Source organism: Euphorbia lathyris, chromosome 1 (genome assembly GCF_963576675.1).
Source record: "Euphorbia lathyris chromosome 1, ddEupLath1.1, whole genome shotgun sequence".
Classification (NCBI taxonomy): domain Eukaryota; kingdom Viridiplantae; phylum Streptophyta; class Magnoliopsida; order Malpighiales; family Euphorbiaceae; genus Euphorbia; species Euphorbia lathyris.
Genome location: NC_088910.1, coordinates 128,828,049 through 128,848,561, shown reverse-complemented (window position 1 = coordinate 128,848,561; position 20,513 = coordinate 128,828,049). Strand labels below are relative to the sequence as shown.

At 35.1% G+C, this 20,513-nt stretch overlaps 1 protein-coding gene and 1 pseudogene across 2 annotated transcripts; one reads left to right on the top strand and one right to left on the bottom strand.

Annotated features, from left to right (window-relative positions):
• Window positions 1-716: 716 nt before the first annotated feature.
• Window positions 717-5,123, bottom strand: LOC136210976 (probable disease resistance protein At4g27220). 2 transcript variants are annotated; one of them, XM_066002460.1, is made up of 5 exons: window positions 5,001-5,123; window positions 4,882-4,911; window positions 4,703-4,778; window positions 1,816-4,475; window positions 717-1,105 (listed from the first exon to the last, which is right to left on the bottom strand). In XM_066002460.1, exons 4-5 carry the CDS (start codon window positions 4,455-4,457, stop codon window positions 1,036-1,038), a joined length of 2,712 nt encoding a protein of 903 aa, XP_065858532.1. In that variant the 5' UTR covers window positions 4,458-4,475; window positions 4,703-4,778; window positions 4,882-4,911; window positions 5,001-5,123; the 3' UTR covers window positions 717-1,035. The 2 variants fall into 2 exon arrangements, with proteins under 2 accessions (XP_065858532.1, XP_065858533.1); XM_066002461.1 differs by lacking the exon at window positions 717-1,105 and adding an exon at window positions 1,337-1,649.
• Window positions 5,124-6,065: 942 nt separating this feature from the next.
• On the top strand, window positions 6,066-6,821 carry LOC136215128 (metalloendoproteinase 4-MMP-like; annotated as a pseudogene).
• The last annotated feature ends 13,692 nt before the right edge of the window (window positions 6,822-20,513 follow it).

Below are 20,513 nucleotides of genomic sequence, written 5' to 3'. Positions count from 1 at the left end.
GTAAGAAAAACATACACCGGCCATGAGTGTAATTTACCCCATTTTAGTAATATATTGTTAAAAAGAAAGTCGAAGCAATATTTCAATGATAAATTTGTAAAATATAAAATTATAACTCCTGCGAAAATATGAAATAAAGAGAAATTGTTTTAGGAAAAAATATAAATAAAATTATTTTTGTTAACGTTAATTTAAAAATAATTTTCACTCCCTAACAATCAATATTACAGATCCCATGCTTGGTTTGTCCTCAACGTTCTGCTGCACACACAGCAGACTCACATTTATGCATCTCATTACCTCTGATAAATGGCTTTGGCTGGACTCCATTAACATTGAATCTACTAATTCCAGGGACCTCTCTTCTTTCCACAATTCCCATGCCTATAATTAACATAAGGCTAATCAATTATTCTTGAAAAACTTACATGTCCAATCAGGTTATGGCTATGTTTCCACTTGCTATCTCTAGCACTATAATCCCAAAGCTAAATACATCTGATTTGATCGAGAATCTACCATATGTTGCATATATAGGTCAAAAGCCAAACAATGTTCCTTTTTTTTATCTAATGTCTCTAATTGAGCAAGTTTCAGAGCTGCAACATCCAAGAATTGTCATGTCATTGTCTGATTGAGCATTATATATGTAGTTTTCAGAATTCCTTCAAACATTATCATCTTAACTCTTAACTCGATCATATGAGAAGAGTAACTTCAAGCATAAAGATCATGATATTTTATACGATGCCATGAACAAAAGAAGATTCTAACAACTAATCAAAAGTCTGCATTTCAAAAGTTTGAAGTTATTCTCTAACTTCAACTTCCCCAAACAATGAACAAAAGAAGATTCCAACAACTAATCAAAAGTCTTGCATTTCAAAAGTTTCAAGTTATTCTCTAACTTCAACTTCCCCAAACCCCTAACTCGCCCTTCTTTTTTTTTATCCCTCCCACGACCAAGTCAAGCAGTGGGGGTGGAGGTGGCAGAATATCATGTATACCCGACTCCTGGAAAGCTCCCGAGAAAGATCACTGAGTCTGTTCAAGATTTGCTGATGTCATGCCGTTCTCCCTTTTTACTAGTCTCCTAGTATCCGTGCTGCAACATCCAATAATTGAGCATTATATGTATAGTTTTAGAATTCCTTCAACAATATTACAAACATTATCATCTTAACTCGATCATATGAGAGAAGAGTAACTTTAAGCATAACATGATCATCCTACCCAACCAAAGCATAACCTGATCATCTTAACTCATATCGTGATGTTTTATACAATGCCATGAACAAAAGAAGATTCCAACAACTAATCATATACATTTCAAAAGTTTGTGGTAAGCCAATCAAAATATGTGATACTAATTTCAGAAGTTCACAAATATTTTTCTTATCGCTAAGGAACCCTGTATCCTGCCCTTCTATTACAGCCTATGTTCCAATTCCAGAACAACTAGATATTACAAAACTAAAAGAAAGTCGCCAACTTTCTTTCTCCAAAACATCTCAGTTAAATAATGCAACATCCAGCGACACACACACCGAAAGCAGCTCCCCAAGCACTAATAGATTTCCATGAGCTATATTTTAGTTCCTAGCCCCCGTTTGATTGCCATGGGGAACAACAAATTTGGGAAGTTGATTCTGAGTATAAAACATTATATAAACAAGTATAGCATAACTTATAGATTTCAAACCGAAACCATTATAGTTTTAATGGCTTAAGCCCTTAAATCTTAAAAAACATAAGTGCTTTATAAGGTACCATAACAAGATAATTAAAAACAAAAGGATAAGTAAAGAGTCTCACCATTGGCCTTTATAGAGATTATTTTCCGGGGTAAATTTTGGACAATTCCCATATTTCACAGAGCAGCTCATTGGAATAACACAAATCGTCCGCCCACCACAAACTCTCTTCAACTGTGGTAGATCTTTTAGCACGAAGGTACATAACCGGGAGAGACACCAAATTTCTTTCTTTTCGGTCATACTGCTTTCTTCTCCTTCTGCTGCAAATATCTCCTCCATTAGGAGACAATCAACGACATATAACCGTCGAAGGTTTTTAAGGTTTGGAAGGACATGGATAGGAAATAGCCACTTGATACTTGGACAACCTTTTATGAGAAAATTAGTAAGATTTGAGAAACAGGAGCCATAAGCTACATTTCCTTCTTTGCTGAAAAGCACACTCAAGTTTTTCAACTTGAATAACTCCATGTACTCGAGGTTTTCAAGTATAGTTTGGCCTGGACACAACACCTCTAATCCATCACATTCCCTTATTGAAAAGTACTTGACTTGAGATGCTCCTTTGTTTGGAAAAAATTTGCACAAGCTTCTTGCTTCATTGCATTTCACAATTGTTATGCCTTGGAAGTAGCTCAGCATATCCGCTTCATTTACATTGCAGTTATAAAAACAAACCTTCCTCAAATCTTTGTCTTCCTCAACAACCATATCAGGATCATCATAAAGCACTTCATTAGCAAATCCAGCGTACCATGTAAGCCCTTGTCCTACTTCAACATGAAGTTCTGTTGGTGGTTCCCTATCTTCAAACCCTTTCAGAAGTATAAGATACTTGTTAAGCTCAACTACATCATAAAAGCTGCAAGTCAAAGTTTCCAGTTTGCTCAAACATGCAAGTTCCTCTCTATTAAATGCTGTTGACCAATGGAGCCTAAGGAATTGCAGATGGGAGAGTTTTGCTAATATCCCGGACTCTAACCCCTTAACTTCTGTGCAAAAGAGATCCAGATATGTGAGTTTTGACAGCATTGCAATATCTTGAGACACTTCTTCTACTGTAGAAAAACTGAGATCCAACTTCTTCAATGCCCTCAGTTTTTTCACCGACCCAATTTTTCTCAACTTTCTACACCCTTTGAGCAGTAAGGTAGTAAGATTGACAAGGTCATAGACAGAACATGGCAAACTCTCAATATCTGAAAATGAAAGATCTAGAACCTTAAGTCCAGGCATTCCCTCAAAAAAAGAGTCTCCTATGTATCTCAGATCACGATTTCCACTCAACAATAGCGTTGAAAGCTTAGAACAGCTTGGTGAATAATCTAAAGGAATATTCTTGATTTCATTGCCTGCTAGTGACACTCTCACTAGATCTGCAGTCCAACTCTCCACATCTGGTAAGTCTTTTAAAGACATGCCATTTTTAATCATAACCGGTTGGTTATTTTCTTCCATTATTTGAAGGGCCATGCTCCGAATCACCTCATTCATTTTTACAAACTTGTCAAACTTGTCATCACTAATTTCAAGCAAGCCCACATCACTGAGAAAATTCAGCATTGTGTGAGCCTCGTCTAACTCTTCCCTCCTACTATCCAGTCTCTGTATGATCCCTTCATCGACTAAAAACTCCACCAATCTTTTTTTTTCGACCCAACACGGTTCAAGTAATGATGGACAGTATAGAAAACAATGTTGCAATGTTATACCTTTCAAGTAATTATAACTAATCTTCAATTTCTGGTATATCTCCATATCAGCTTTCTTCCGGATATGCCCTCTCAATGCATTTTCCCATTGGTGTATATGGGTTACGCCCTTCATATTTCTGGTCATGATTGTGATAGCAAGTGGAAGACCTCCACACTTGTCTGCAACTAACCTTGAGATCTTTTCAACCTCTCTTGACAGTGTTGTTTCCTTCCCGAGGTTCTTCTTGAACAATTCATAGCTTTCATCTGGCAGGAGACATCTGATTTCAATTTTCCTTTGGCAACCTAATTGTCTGCACACTTCCAAAGACCGTGTTGTAAAAAGCACAGTACATTGATCCACACCTACAGGTATTCCAACCTCTTGAACAGAAATATAATCCCATGCATCATCTAGAATCACCACAGATTTCTTCTTTCCAGCCAACACTTTTGACAATTGTGCTGCTCTTTTGTTCTCATCATCTCCATCTGATAGTTCTACACCCGCTGCCTTCGAAATAGAACTTTGCAGATTACGAACTCTACGAGATGGAGACACAGTAGGCTGGTTCCAATCGGGAGACATATTAGCCCAGAAAACATGATAAAACTTGTTGGGATTTTGAAGGAGGTTATTATTAATATACTTGGCTACTTCAGTTTTTCCAACGCCCCCTGTTCCGTGAATGCCAATTCTAAATACATCATCATCCATCAAACAAGACCAAATGTCTTTGATGTATTCGTCAAACTGTTTACCCGCAATTTCAGTTGCAAATAAATGAACACCCATAGTCTTAACATTTGACACTACATTTGGAGCTTGGTGGTTTTTCATTCCATGGGAAGCTGCCATTGAAGCATCACTATTTCTGCTTGGTGATAGATCAGTTGAAGTAGATTCTTGTTTTCTGCTAGGAAATTGTTCGACTGTTGCATGGACTCCTTTCTGAACTTCTTCAGATACAGGTGGACAACCATCAATTTTGGCCAAATGTTCCATGTTTCTATTTTTCCAATCCTACAAAAACAAACTAATTAGGTTAGTTTTCTGCCAAGTAAAACAAAAAAAAACTATACTTGAGATCATTCTTTGTGAAAATCAAACCTAAAATTAGCTAGTGGATTTTGGGATATTTGTTCAACAAAAATTATGTTGATGTGCTCAACGAAAATAAGGAATAAACATGGAAAGAGAGATAATAACGAGCAAGAAAAAAGATAATGAATCAGACTAACAAGACTGACCTTAAACAGGGAGTTGAGAAAATCGTAAGGAAGAGAGAGAAGTATAAGGGCTTCCGTATATAATTAGGTTAGTTTTCTGCCAAGTAAAACAAAGAAACTATAGTTGAGATCATTATTTGTAAAAATCAAACCTAAAATTCCCTAGTGGATTTTGGGATAATCAGATTAACAAAACTGACCTTAAACAGGGAGTTGAGAAAATTCGTAGCCTGGAGTAAAGAAGAGAAAGAAGTATCAGGTCCGTATAAACATGCGAGTAAATAGAATTCGAGATCAGTAGCAAGAGGAAGACACATACCTGGTGAAGGTGAAGGAGAAGCGGCCTAGAAGATAAGCTTCGGAAAAACAAATTGGGGAAGAGCTGTTGATTATCGGTAGTTAATTGGGACACACGAGGGAAATAACATTTTTGGCCAGGGATAATATAGTCTTTTCTTCTTATTAATTAAAATAAATCTATCATATGTATAAAATGTGGAACAAAAATAACACTTAGTGCAATTTTAGAACTTAAGTTAATTGATGTGGCGAAATGTGGGAATCTATTATCTATATAAAGTGTGCAAAAATAACATTTGCCGCAATTTTAGAACTTAAGTTAATTGATGTGGCGAAATGTGGGAAGTTCTGTTGATGTGTCAATTTTTAAGTTTTCTACTATTTTTAAATTGTTCGTAAAAAAGAACTTACTAATATAAACTTAAACACTTTAATTTTAGCTAAATCCAACTTATACCAAAAAATTGTTCGTAAAAAAGAACTATTTGACATAAATTTAAACACTTTAGTTCTAGCTAAACCCAATTTATACCGAAAATATTGACAAAATCTATTTAAATAAAAAATTGGCAATTGAAAAAATTATGTGAGGAACAGGAGAGGATCCAATTTTAAATACTTTCACGCTTTCCTTTTTTTTTTTTTGGCAATGAATATTATTTTTAAAAACTTATAACCACTTTCACACCACATAGCTTGGATAATAGAATGTCTAATAAAAAAAAAAGGAAAAAGTACAAAAATAAACTTTGTGGTTACACCTGTTTTCGAACAGCACTCATGTGGTTTAAAAGTTTGCAAAATGGTACATTGAGGTTTATTCCGTTAGCAAACACATACTAAATTGACTAACGGTGTTAAAATTCAAAGGAAAAAGAGTTAACTTGGTTCTTATATTTATTTATTTTATAAATTACACCCCTGATTATCTAATTATCATAAAAATACCCCAAAATAAAAAATAAAAATCAATTACACTATCTTCTTTATCTCTTTTTAATTTTTAATTTTTTTCTTTCTTTTCTTTTTCCTTTTTTAATTTCTTCTTTCCCACTCCTTTCTCTCTACATAGTCTGCAGAAAAAAGAAGTTGGACATGTCATATACGGATGAACCTCACGTACGCGTTCTCTATGGAGAATCTGATAAGTTATTTGAAGTTATCGGATATAAAAGGCGCGTTTAAAAAAGCTTTCGGACGATGGGAATCGGTGATTCCGGTGAGTTTTATTGAGTCGGATGATTACGGTTTCGCCGATATTAAGATAGGATTTTACAGCGGCGATCACGGCGACGGAGTATTAGGAATGTTAGCTCACTCATTCTTACCGGAGAGCGGGAAATTTCATCTGGATGGCTATGAAACCTGGGCCTTTGATTTCGAAATAGAGAAATCAAAAGTAGCGTTGGTTTGGAATCGGTGGCCGTACATGAAATTGGGCATCTTCTAGGGTTAGATCACTCTTCCGATAAAGAAGCGGTGATGTATCCTAGCCTGAAACCTAGGAAGAAGAAGGTGGATTTAAGCGTCGACGACATAGAAGGAATTCAAGCTTTGTATGGATCTAACTCGAATTTCACACCCAGATCTTTGTTAGAATCGGATATTTCGACCAGTGAAGCTGCCGTTAGTGTTATTATCCTGCGACCGGGACTGTCGATGCTTTGATACTGATCATACCGTTGTTTTTGTTTGTAATTGTTTATGAATTTAAAATTCTTTTTATTTTTTATATTTGGATAATGAAAAACTGATGATGACTAATCATTTATTTGTTTGTATGGACTTAAGTTGCAAATTTCCAAACTTCTTTTGTCTGCAGATTGGAGAATGACTTGTAGAGAGAAAGAAGAAATTAACAAAAGAGGGGGGGGGGGGGAGAGAGAGAGAGAGAGAGAGAGAGAGAGAGAGAGAGAGAGGGGGGGGAGGGAGGGAGAAGAAGAAAAACTAAAAAAATAAAAAAGAGTTGTAGAAGATGGTGTAATTGATTTTTATTTTTTATTTTGGGGCTTTTTATTATAATTAAATAATTATGAGGTTTAATTTATAAAATAAATAAATATAAGGATCAAATTAAGTTTTTTTCCTTTGACTTTTAACACAGTTAGTCAATTTGGTATGTGTTTGCTAACGGAATAAACCTCAATGTACCATTTTGCAAACTTTTAAACCACAGGGTGCTGTTCGAAAACAGGTGTAACCACAAGGTCTATTTTTGTACTTTTCTCTAAAAAAAATTCAGATATTCCAAGTTTTATCTAATAAAAAATTCTATTAGCATTGATTAAAAAAAAATTCTATTAGCAACTAACCACTTTCATACCTAACCTAATGGATACGTAACTTCCCGAAAATTCAAAAGAGTTTCAAAAGAGTTACAACTACATATTTCTTATTTGCTATTTATAGGAGTTCACTTTTTTATCATCTCATCTTCTCTACTGTTTTCGTATTATAACTGAAATTTCATGTAACCTTCTCTATTCTTTCCATATTACAAAGCTGGTTATATTTTTTTCATGCAGGTAACATATCACCCAGAATTTATTAATTTGTAGCTAAGTTTTTTTTCTATATCGTAGAATTTCTATGTAAAACTTATATGGAAAAGGTTTTTAAATTGAGTTAACTGAAAAGCATTTAAGAAGGGAAAGGGCCTTAGTTCTTGGGAATGCTAAGTTGCTGAATTATTAGAAATCCTCTCTTTATTTTCTCGAAGAGAGCATACGAAAGAGTAAGCGAGTATAACTTATGAACTTATTTTAGAGCAGAAATCCTCCTTAATTATAAGTTATCAGCTTCTTATGTTAAAAAAAAAGACAAATCCATTAATGATTCTATTTTTTTTATTAGAGCAGCATTATGAAATGAGCTTGAATTTACTTGCTTTGGTGTAGTGGATATGTAAAACTTGCTATTTTTTGTTGCGTTGCTGCATTGGAGAAGTTGACGAAACGAGGGAGGATTCGGTTATGAGGAGATTGGATGGATTGGAAATGATATTTTGGTGAAGATATTCAATTCTTTTCACATATTTCAATTAACTTCCGGGATTGGAAATGATTTTTTGGTAATTCATATCTTCCTGGAACCTCTTGGTAAATAGCGTTTATTTATTTAATACAAATAGACATGAAAAAGTATTATATAAAGTAAATTTTAATAGGAATTGTGTTTAATATATTATATGTGAGATCAGTAGTGGATTGAGGATATGATTCATTGTCTCTCATGGTCTCTCTTGGTTTATGAGATTTGTCACCGGGTGGGCTGGAGTTACGAAGTATATAATATTTGTAAGACGAGGCTTAGCTTCTCTTCATGGATTTTCTGCTGTTTTCCTTCTTACTTCAAAAGAATTTTAGGGATCATTTATGTTAATATTTTCCCTTTTTTGGGTATTTTAGTCTTTTATGCATTTTCTCAATAAGGCTATAAATAGTCTGTGTATTGGTACTTTGAATATATACAAAAATTGAGTAAATAGTTTGTGGCTATTTTCTCTCCAAAAGATCTGTGTTCATTCTATTATTCATTCTATTTCTTTTCTACTATTCTATTGTTTTACATGGTATCAGAGACTGAGGAATCGATCTGATTTTTCATTCGCAACTGTATTTTCTTCTCGATCTGTTTTTTTTTCATCCTATTCTCTGGATTCAAGTTCAGCATGGATAATGATGATTTTCGCTCATTATCTCCCAGGCGAGATCGCTCTAGGTCAGATTCAACTCCTACCTCAAAACTTTTCCGATTGAATACAAATGATACGCCCGGAGCTGTTCTGGTAAGTTCATCTTTAACTGGTGAGAATTACTTTGCTTGGAGTCACGCAATGCTTCTTGCGTTACGCGCAAAGAAGAAAATCGCGTTTGTACAACAAACCGATATTGAACCAGATGTAGATTCAGAGGAATATGAAGCTTGGGATCAGGCTGACAGCATGGTGAAATCATGGATTCTCAATTCTATGAGTAAGGAGCTTGCAGAATCATTCTTCTATCCATCTACTTCTCGATCTCTTTGGAATGAGCTTGAGAATCGATTTGGTACTTCTAATGGACCACAGTTATACAATCTTGCTAAAGATCTCTCTACCTTTTGCCAAGGTAATCTACCAGTCTCAAGCTATTTTACACAATTATCTCGTCTCTGGAATGAATTTGATCATCTCAGACCTCCACCACTGTGTAAATGTGGAGCACATTCTAAAATGATGGCTCAACAAGAAGGCGATAGATTATTACAATTTCTTCTTGGATTGAATGATGGATATGATAACGTGAAGAATCAAATTCTTCTTCTCGAGCCGCTTCCAGATCTTAACAAGGCATATTCAATGATTATGCAAGTTGAAAAACAGAGAGAAGTCGGTTCATCTCAACATGTTGAAATTGCTAATTTCAGTAAGCAATCCAATTCACAAACTAGTCGAAGATCTTTTCCTTCTACTGGATCTAGCACAGCCAGTTCAACTCCTGCATCTAGCACATCTAGTTCGACTAGTGCATCTAACACAGGATCCACTCAGAAGAAAGATTTTGTGCAAAAAGAAGACAGATATTGTGATCAAACAGGACATACAAGAGATACTTGTTTTCGACTTACTGGTTATCCAGATTGGTACAATGCAAATTCAAGAAGGATGGAAAGAAGAAGGGGAAATCTGATCAAGCTCATTGTGCTGCATCTATGGAGTCATCTACAGATATCTCTAGAGGAGATGTTTCACCTCAATTTGCTTCATATATTGATTCTGCAATCTTGAAAGCACTAAAGACTCAACAAAATTCCTCTGTGCAAGATGTTTTTACACCATTTGCAGGTGTAGTTGGTATGTTTCCTAACTCAACTATTAACATAGACTGGATTGTGGATAGTGGAGCAACATCACATATGAGTGGATGTTTGCATTTGTTTTCCTCTGTGTCTAAGTTAGCTAATCCTAAGTCTGTGCATCTTGCTAATGGGCATAGTGTTATGGTTGATACAGTTGGTATAATCTCTTTTACACAGACTTTTAAGCTACACAATGTATTTTACATTCCTGCTTTTAAGTACAATCTGATGTCTGTTGGTCAGTTATTGACTCAGGCTAAGGTGACAGTCCAATTTCATATTGATCATTGTGTCTTACAATCCTCTTCTACTGGCTCCCATCTAGCTATAGGCTCATTTTCAAATGGACTGTATCATATATCTGCAGAGTCATTCTCTAAACTGACTTTACAAAACTATGTTTCTCCCTCTTCTCAATGTAATGATTTTTCTCAACCGCCGATTCTACCACAAAACCTATGGCGCCAGAGGTTAGGACATCCATCCCCTGCTCTTTTGCCTCATATTCAAGAAATTCCTTTTTACCCTGAGTCTCATTCTTGTCCTGTGTGTCCCCTAGCAAAACAGAAAAGGATGTCATTTCCCTCTAGTCATATCTCTACTCAAACAAAACTAGATATGTTACATATGGATTTATGGGGCCCTTATCTTAAAACCTCATTGACTGGTGCAAATTATTTCCTTACCATAGTCGATGATCATACTAGGTTCACTTGGTTGATTCTCCTTCAAAATAAAGCACAGGTGTCATCTGCTATTGAAAAATTCTTAAACATGGTTTATACTCAGTTCTCTTGTTCAGTCAAGGTTATTAGGACTGATAATGGTAAAGAATTTTTCAATAACAATTGTTATCAACTCCTTACCAAACTTGGCATTCTTCATCACCATAGTTGTGTTTATACTCCACAATAGAATGGTGTTGTGGAGAGAAAACATCAACATATCCTAGCTATTGCCAGAGCTTTGCTCTTTCAAACTTCAATGCCTACTCTGTTTTGGGGAGAAGCAGTTACTATGGCTGCTCATTTAATCAATTTTCTTCCTAGTAAACTTCTAAAATGGTCCACTCCTTATACTCAATTCTATTCTACATCACCACCTTATCATATTCTGAAGGTTTTTGGATGTCAATGTTTCCATACTATCACTCATCACAAATCAAAATTAGAGCCCAGGCTAGTGAAGGGGTTTTTCTAGGATATCCGGTGAATCAAAAGGGATATAAAATATGGGATCTTACTCAAGAAAAACTCATAGTGTCTAGGGATGTCATGTTTTATGAACAAATATTCCCCTATTCTATTCTCAAAACCTCCTATGAGGTTCCTCTTCCTTGTCCCATGGATGATCCCATCTTACTTGATTCTATATCTGTTCCACCACCACTACCACAACAATCTCCAATTCAATCTCTAATTCCCTCATAGTATATTCCTACTGATGATTCAATTCCTTCTTCTCCTAATCCTGCTGTTACAGAACCTACTTCTTCTATCTTTGACCGTCAAAGACCGCTAAGGCAACACAGGAAGCCAGCTTGGCTAAATGATTTCGTTTCTAATGTTAATCTTCAGTCCTCCTCTTACCCATATTTCTCACCTCTTCCCTCCTATACTGTACCTCACATGGCTTTTTTGATCAATCTATATCAACTTAAAGAACCCAAAAATTATGATGAGGCTAAGACTAATCCCTTATGGGTTGAAGCTATGAATAAAGAATTATCAGCTCTTGAAGATAATGGTACTTGGATCCTAACTACTCTTCCTCCTTCTAAAAAGGCCATTGCTAGTAGATGGATTTTTAAAATTAAGTACAAGCCTAATGGAGAAGTAGAGAGGTTCAAAGCACGACTTGTGGCCAAGGGCTATAGCCAATTGTATGGAGAAGATTATTTTGATTCCTTTAGCCCTGTAGCAAAAATAGTGACAGTAAGACTTGTGCTTGCTATAGCTACCAGTAAACAATGGCCAATTCATCAATTGGATGTGAACAACGCTTATCTACATGGGTTCATCGAAGAAGATCTTTATATGCAGCCTCCACAAGGTTATAATAAAGAAGTGTCTGGGCAAGTGTGTAAGCTTGTCAAGTCACTTTATGGGCTGAAACAAGCTGGGAGGCAGTGGAATAAAGAATTAACCAGCATTCTACTCACTTTTGGTTTTCACAGATCCACACATGATCATTGTCTATTCTTACACATCACAGATTCTTCATTCACCATTCTTGTGGTATATGTGGATGATATTCTGCTCACAGGAACTAGTTTGCAGCTTATCAATGATATCAAGGGTTTTCTCCATAATAAGTTCACCATTAAGGATCTAGGCAGTGTAAAATACTTCTTGGGTATCGAATTGGCAAGGGATCATGCTGGTCTTACTTTAAGCCAGACTAAGTATTCAAGGGATATTCTTCTTGATGCCGGAGTTATGGAAATGCAACCTGCTTCTAGTCCTTTATCACATGGCATTATCCTCACTGATTCAGGCACTCCTTTGCATGTCCTTCCAAATATAGAAGGCTGGTTGGTAGATTGCTGTACCTAAATTTTACAAGGCTAGACCTTACATTCGCCACTCAACAGCTATCTCAATATATGCAAGCGCCTTGTAATCATCATCTGCAGGCAGCAATTCATGTTCTGAGATATTTGAAAGGAACTCTACATCTTGGACTTTTCTATTCAACTAACTCTGTTTTCACCTTGACAGCATATTGTGATGCTGACTGGGGTACTTGTAGAAAATCCTGGAGGTCTGTCATGGGGTTTTGTGTGTTTTTGGGGAAGTCTTTGATTTCTTGGAAGGCCAAGAAACAGCCTACAGTTAGCAAGTCCTCAGCAGAAGCTGAATATAGAAGTTTGTCAACCACAGCATGCGAATTGAAATGGCTCTCATATTTGTTGACTGACTTCAGAATTGACATTACTTATCTAGTAAAACTATTTTGTGATAACACATCAGCTATTCAGATAGCCAAAGACCCTATTGATCATGACAGAACCAAACATTTTGACATCGATGTACATCTCATCCGAGAACATGTAGAGAATGGATTCCTTTGCACTATTTATGTTTCTTCAGAATGTCAACTAGCAGATCTATTCACAAAATCTCTGTCTGCTTCACAGATGTTTGATGCTTTGGTTCAAATGGGATTAGTTCAATTGCCTAGTGTTTAGGCTTAAGGGGGGAGTGTTAATATTTTCCCCTTTTTGGGTATTTTAGTCTTTTATGCATTTTCTCAATAAGGCTATAAATAGTCTGTGTATTGGTACTTTGAATATATACAAAAATTGAGTAAATAGTTTGTGGCTATTTTCTCTCCAAAAGATCTGTGTTCATTCTATTATTCATTCTATTTCTTTTCTACTATTTTCTATTGTTTTACAATTTAGTTTTTGTTTGAACAAAAGGTGTAAAAAAACAAACAAAGAAAACATTTTTCCCTTCTCTTAAAATCGATTAGAATTCTTAATGATCTGAACTGTTGTGGTTGCAGATTCCATGAACAATAGCCTTTTGCTGAACTCTTTGCCAATATTTTTTTCTTTCTTATGACATCCCTAAACTTATTTTCTATAAGGGTCACTGCTTTCAGTTTCACATTTTATGTTTTTGTGGGATGCTTCAATCATCGAGTTTAGGAGCTTTGTTTTAGTTATTTCACTTCATCCTGATGATTTTCTTATTGCTGTTTTTTGGGATAGGTAGCAGCAATTATGCTTTCCTATTCCATAACAAAATTTCCTTGTCAAACCAAGAATTAGAAAATTAAATTTGGTCATTTTTTTATATTGTATATAGAGTTCTGAATTTTTATTTGCCAACTGTGCCTTGAGTTAGTTTTTAAAAAGAATATTTAGGATTAGTTATAATGTAAGTTTTGAAATTTGTTTGTAAATTTTTTCCAAGAAATTAATTTTTTTTTTTTAGTTTTATTTGCCAACAGTGCCTTGAATTAGTCTTTTAAAAAGGAAAACTCCATGTAATAGTCAAACATTCATCAAGAAGTTAGTTATGTAGAGAAAACAATTTTTCAAGACTCATTGCAGTATCTTTTTCAACTTACTCTTTTGAAACCAAAAAGTTCAATTGGAAGACTAATTAGCAAATTTTATTAATAGTTCTTTTTTTATGGTTTAGAAAGTTCTGTTGTTTGTTGCAATTGTTTTTTTTAACATATTTATATAAATGGAAGTTATATTTTCAATGGCAAGGAATATGGGCATGTTATTGTACCTATTGTGCCTTAAGTTAGATTGCATGGATTAAGAAATAGAGATGCATGGAGAAGGTGTATTAAAGTCCCTTCCAAACACCCACAAAGTTTACAAATTTGTTATCAAGTTCGTTGAACCGGATTTAATCAGATTCTACATTTGATCCAAGCCAATCTAGCCTCACTATATTTATATCGGACTCGGATCGAATTGAACTAAACTATAAAGCTATTTTCCAAGCCCTTGGATAACTCATCTAATATATTTATATTAATTAATTAAAATTTAAAATTAACGTATCATTATAGATAAATAATATTAATAAAATTTATCAAAAAAATTTAATAAAACAAATCTATTATATATATAAAGCACGGAAACAAAAAAACACGTGACAGCAACATAATAAATCTCTAATACTATTTGGCAGACTGAGAGAGCAGGAAAACCACGTGTCACTCTAATAGTATTTTTAATTTTCTCCTTTAGCATTTCCCCATATTTTTAATTTTTAATCAATTAAATCAAAAGCTTATTTTGGTTTCCGATGAACCCTCCCAAAATCTATTATCAAGAATCCATCTCCACTAACTTTCCATATTCCAATGAAACACAGGTTCCCCAAATTTTTCTAATGAATCCCTTTCTTTCCAAAGTTTCCTGATGAGGAAGATATGTTTTTAAATTAGATATACAAACTTTCTTCCATGCATGTTCAGATCCAAAGGAGGTTTCTGATTTGTCGAAGAAGCGTCCGTTTGCAAGAGGTATCTGAATGAGGTTTTTTATTCCTTCAGATCTAAAGGAGGTTTCTGGTGAATGAGCAAGCTGTTTCTGCTTTGATATTCAAATTGGACATTTACTTGCCTGCATGTTCATATCTCAGTGTAAGTTTTAGATTTGTTCAGGTTCTGTATTTTACTTGAAATTACTTGAAGATTGGAGTATCCATCGTGGAATTTTCCAACAATGTTATCCCTCCCTAATCTTGGTTTTAATTATCCATGGAAAATCAAGAATATGCAAACTGTCTGATGAGGAAAATAGGTTTTTAAATTAGATCTACAAACTTTCTTCCCTGCATGTTTAGATCCAAAGGAGGTTTCTGATTTGTCGAAGAATCATCCGTTTGCAAGATGTATCTCAATGAGGTTTTTTATTCCTTCAGATCTAAAGGAGGTTTCTGGTGAATGAGAAAGCTGTTTCTACTTTGATATTCAAATTGGACATTTACTTGCCTGCATGTTCATATCTCAGAGTAAGTTTCTGATTTGTGCAAGTTCTGTATTTTAATTGAAATTACTTTGAGATTGGAGTATCCATCGTGGAATTTTCCAACAATGTTATCCCTCCCTAATCTTGGTTTTAATTATCCATGGAAAATAAATAATATGCAAACTGTCTGATGAGGAAGATAGGTTTTTAAATTAGATCTATAAACTTTATTCCCTGCATGTTCAGATCCAAAGGAGGTTTCTGATTTGTCGAATAAGCGTCCGTTTGCAAGAGGTATCTGAATGAGGTTTTAAATTCCTTCAGATCTAAATGAGGTTTCTGGTGAATGAGCAAGCTGTTTCTGCTTTGATATTCAAATTGGACATTTACTTGCCTGCATGTTCAGATCCATCATGGAATTTTCCAACAATGTTATCCCTCCCTAATCTTGGTTTTAATTATCCATGGAAAATAAATAATATGCAAACTGTCTGATGAGGAAGATAGGTTTTTAAATTAGATCTACAAACTTTCTTCCCTGCATGTTCAGATCCAAAGGAGGTTTCTGATTGTCGAATAAGCGTCCGTTTGCAAGAGGTGTCTGAATGAGGTTTTTGATTCCTTCAGATCTAAAGGAGGTTTCTGGTGAATGAGCAAGTTGTTTCTGCTTTGATATTCAAATTGGACATTTACTTGCCTGCATGTTCATATCTCAGAGTAAGTTTCTAATTTGTTCAGGTTCTGTATTTTACTTGAAACTTGAAGATTGGAGTATCCATCGTGGAATTTTCCTACAATGTTATCCCTCGCTAATCTTGGTTTTAATTATCCATGAAAAATCAATAATCTGCAAACTGTCTGATGAGGAAGATAGGTTTTTAAATTAGATCTACAAACTTTCTTCCCTGCATGTTCAGATCCAAAGGAGGTTTCTGATTTGTCGAAGAAGTGTCCGTTTGCAAGAGGTATCTGAATGAGGTTTTTGATTCCTTCAGATCTAAAGGAGGTTTCTGGTGAATGACCAAGTTGTTTCCGCTTTGATATTCAAATTGGACATTTACTTGCCTGCATGTTCATATCTCAGAGTAAGTTTCTGATTTGTTGAGGTTCTGTATTTTACTTGAAATTACTAGAAGATTGGAGTATCCATCGTGGAATTTTCCCACAATGTTATCCCTCCCTAATCTTGGTTTTAATTATCCATGGAAAATCAAGAATCTGCAAACTGTTTGATGACGAAGATAGGTTTTTAAATTAGATCTAAAAACTTTCTTCCCTGCATGTTCAGATCCAAAAGAGGTTTCTGATTTGTCGAAGAAGCGTCCGTTTGTAAGAGGTTTCTGAATGAGGTTTTTGATTCCTTCATATCTAAATGAGGTTTCTGGTGAATGAGCAAGCTGTTTCTGCTTTGATATTCAAATTGGACATTTACTTGCCTGCATGTTCATATCTCAGAGTAAGTTTCTCATTTGTTCAGGTTCTGTATTTTACTTGAAATTACTTGAAGATTGGAGTATCCATCGTGGAATTTTCCCACAAAGTTATCCCTCCCTAATCTTGGTTTTAATTATCCATGGAAAATCAAGAATCTGCAAACTGTCTGATGAGGAAGGTAGGTTTTTAAATTAGATCTATAAACTTTATTCCCTGCATGTTCAGATCCAAAGGAGGTTTCTGATTTGTCGAATAAGCGTCCGTTTGCAAGAGGTATCTGAATGAGGTTTTTGATTCCGTCAGATCTAAAGGAGGTTTCTGGTGAATGAGCAAGCTGTTTCTGCTTTGATATTCAAATTGGACATTTACTTGCCTGCATGTTCATATCTCAGAGTAAGTTTCTGATTTGTTCAGGTTCTGTATTTTACTTGAAATTACTTGAAGATTGGAGTATCCATCATGGAATTTTCCCACAATGTTATCCCTCCCTAATCTTGGTTTTAATTATCCATGGAAAATCAAGAATCTGCAAACTGTCTGATGAGGAAGATAGGTTTTTAAATTAGATCTACAAACTTTCTTCCCTGCATGTTCAGATCCAAAGGAGGCTTCTGATTTGTCGAAGAAGCGTCCATTTTAAAGAGGTATCTGAATGAGGTTTTGGATTCCTTCAGATCTAAAGGAGGTTTCTGGTGAATGAGCAAGCTGTTTCTGCTTTGATATTCAAATTGGACATTTACTTGCCTGCATGTTCATATCTCAGAGTAAGTTTCTGATTTGTTCAGGTTCTGTATTTTACTTGAAATTATTTCAAGATTGGAGTATCCATCATGGAATTTTCCCACAATGTTATCCCTCCCTAATCTTGGTTTTAATTATCCATGGAAAATCAAGAATCTGCAAACTGTCTGATGAGGAAGATAGGTTTTTAAATTAGATATACAAACTTTCTTCCCTGCATGTTCAGATCCAAAGGAGGTTTCTGATTTGTCGAATAAGCGTCCGTTTGCAAGAGGTATCTGAATGAGGTTTTTGATTCCTTCAGATCTAAAGGAGGTTTCTGGTGAATGAGCAAGTTGTTTCTGCTTTGATATTCAAATTGGACATTTACTTGCCTGCATGTTCATATCTCAGAGTAAGTTTCTGATTTGTTCAGGTTCTGTATTTTACTTGAAATTACTTGAAGATTGGAGTATCCATCGTTGAGTTTTCCCACAATGTTATCCCTCCCTAATCTTGGTTTTAATTATCCATGGAAAATCAATAATCTGCAAACTGTCTGATGAGGAAGATAGGTTTTTAAATTAGATCTACAAACTTTCTTCCCTGCATGTTCAGATCCAAAGGAGGTTTCTGATTTGTCGAAGAAGCGTTCGTTTGTAAGAGGTATCTGAATGAGGTTTTTGATTCCTTCAGATCTAAAGGAGGTTTCTGGTGAATGAGCAAGTTGTTTCTGCTTTGATATTCAAATTGGACATTTACTTGCGTGCATGTTCATATCTCAGAGTAAGTTTCTGATTTGTTCAGGTTCTGTATTTTACTTGAAATTACTTGAAGATTGGAGTATCCATCGTGGAATTTTCCCACAATGTTATCCCTCCCTAATCTTGGTTTTAATTATCCATGGAAAATCAAGAATCTGCAAACTGTCTGATGAGGAAGATAGGTTTTTAAATTAGATCTACAAACTTTCTTCCTTACATGTTCAGATCCAAAGGAGGTTTCTGATTTGTCGAAGAAGCGTCCGTTTGCAAGAGGTATCTGAATGAGGTTTTTGATTCCTTCAGATCTAAAGGAGGTTTCTGGTGAATGAGCAAGTTGTTTCCGCTTTGATATTCAAATTGGACATTTACTTGCCTGCATGTTCATATCTTAGAGTAAGTTTCTGATTTGTTGAGGTTCTGTATTTTACTTGAAATTACTTGAAGATTGGAGTATCTATCGTGGAATTTTCCCACAATGTTATCCCTCCCTAATCTTGGTTTTAATTATCCATGGAAAATCAAGAATCTGCAAACTGTCTGATGAGGATGATAGGTTTTTAAATTAGATCTACAAACTTTCTTCCATGCATGTTCATATCCAAAGGAGGTTTCTAATTTGTCGAAGAAGCGTCCGTTTGCAAGAGGTATCTGAATGAGGTTTTTGATTCCTTCAGATCTAAATGAGGTTTCTTGTGAATGAGCAAGCTGTTTCTGCTTTGATATTCAAATTGGACATTTACTTGCATGCATGTTCATATCTCAGAGTAAGTTTCTGATTTGTTCAGGTTTTGTATTTTACTGGAAATTACTTGAAGATTGGAGTATCCATCGTGGAATTTTCCCACAATGTTATCCCTCCCTGATCTTGGTTTTAATTATCCATGGAAAATCAAGAATCTGCAAAATGTCTGATGAGGAAGATAGGTTTTTAAATTAGATCTACAAACTTTCTTCCCTGCATGTTCAGATCCAAAGGAGGTTTCTGATTTGTCGAAGAAGCGTTCGTTTGTAAGAGGTATCTGAATGAGGTTTTTGATTCCTTCAGATCTAAAGGAGGTTTCTGGTGAATGAGCAAGTTGTTTCTGCTTTGATATTCAAATTGGACATTTACTTGCGTGCATGTTCATATCTCAGAGTAAGTTTCTGATTTGTTCAGGTTCTGTATTTTACTTGAAATTACTTGAAGATTGGAGTATCCATCGTGGAATTTTCCCACAATGTTATCCCTCCCTAATCTTGGTTTTAATTATCCATGGAAAATCAAGAATCTGCAAACTGTCTGATGAGGAAGATAGGTTTTTAAATTAGATCTACAAACTTTCTTCCTTACATGTTCAGATCCAAAGGAGGTTTCTGATTTGTCGAAGAACCGTCCGTTTGCAAGAGGTATCTGAATGAGGTTTTTGATTCCTTCAGATCTAAAGGAGGTTTCTGGTGAATGAGCAAGTTGTTTCCGCTTTGATATTCAAATTGGACATTTACTTGCCTGCATGTTCATATCTTAGAGTAAGTTTCTGATTTGTTGAGGTTCTGTATTTTACTTGAAATTACTTGAAGATTGGAGTATCTATCGTGGAATTTTCCCACAATGTTATCCCTCCCTAATCTTGGTTTTAATTATCCATGGAAAATCAAGAATCTGCAAACTGTCTGATGAGGAAGATAGGTTTTTAAATTAGATCTACAAACTTTCTTCCCTCCATGTTTAGATCCAAAGGAGGTTTCTGATTGTCGAATAAGCGTCCGTTTGCAAGAGGTATCTGAATGAGGTTTTTGATTCCTTCAGATCTAAAGGAGGTTTCTGGTGAATGACCAATTTGTTTCCGCTTTGATATTCAAATTGGACATTTACTTGCCTGCATGTTCATATCTCAGAGTAAGTTTCTGATTTGTTCAGGTTCTGTATTTTACTTGAAATTACTAGAAAATTGGAGTATCCATCGTGGAATTTTCCCACAATGTTATCCCTCCCTAATCTTGGTTTTAATTATCCATGGAAAATCAAGAATCTGCAAACTGTCTGATGAGGAAGATTGGTTTTTAAATTAGATCTACAAACTTTCTTCCCTGCATCTTCAAATCCAAAGGAGGTTTCTTATTTTTCGAAGAAGCGTCCGTTTGCAACAGGTATCTGAATGAGGTTTTTTATTCCTTCAGATCTAAAGGAGGTTTCTGGTGAATGAGCAAGCTGTTTCTGCTTTGATATTCAAATTGGACATTTACTTGCCTGCATGTTCATATCTCAGAGTAAGTTTTTGATTTGTTCAGGTTCTGTATTTTACTTGAAATTACTTGAACATTGGAGTATACATCGTGGAATTTTCCCACA

Bases quoted from the DNA above. Each gene is read 5' to 3' on its own strand.
- LOC136210976 (XM_066002460.1), bottom strand. From the start codon at position 4,457: ATGGAACATTTGGCCAAAATTGATGGTTGTCCACCTGTATCTGAAGAA. The intron at 1,106-1,815 runs GTGAGACTCTTT...TGGATGTTGCAG, and splicing joins AATCTCTATAAAGGCCAATG to CACGGATACTAGGAGACTAG.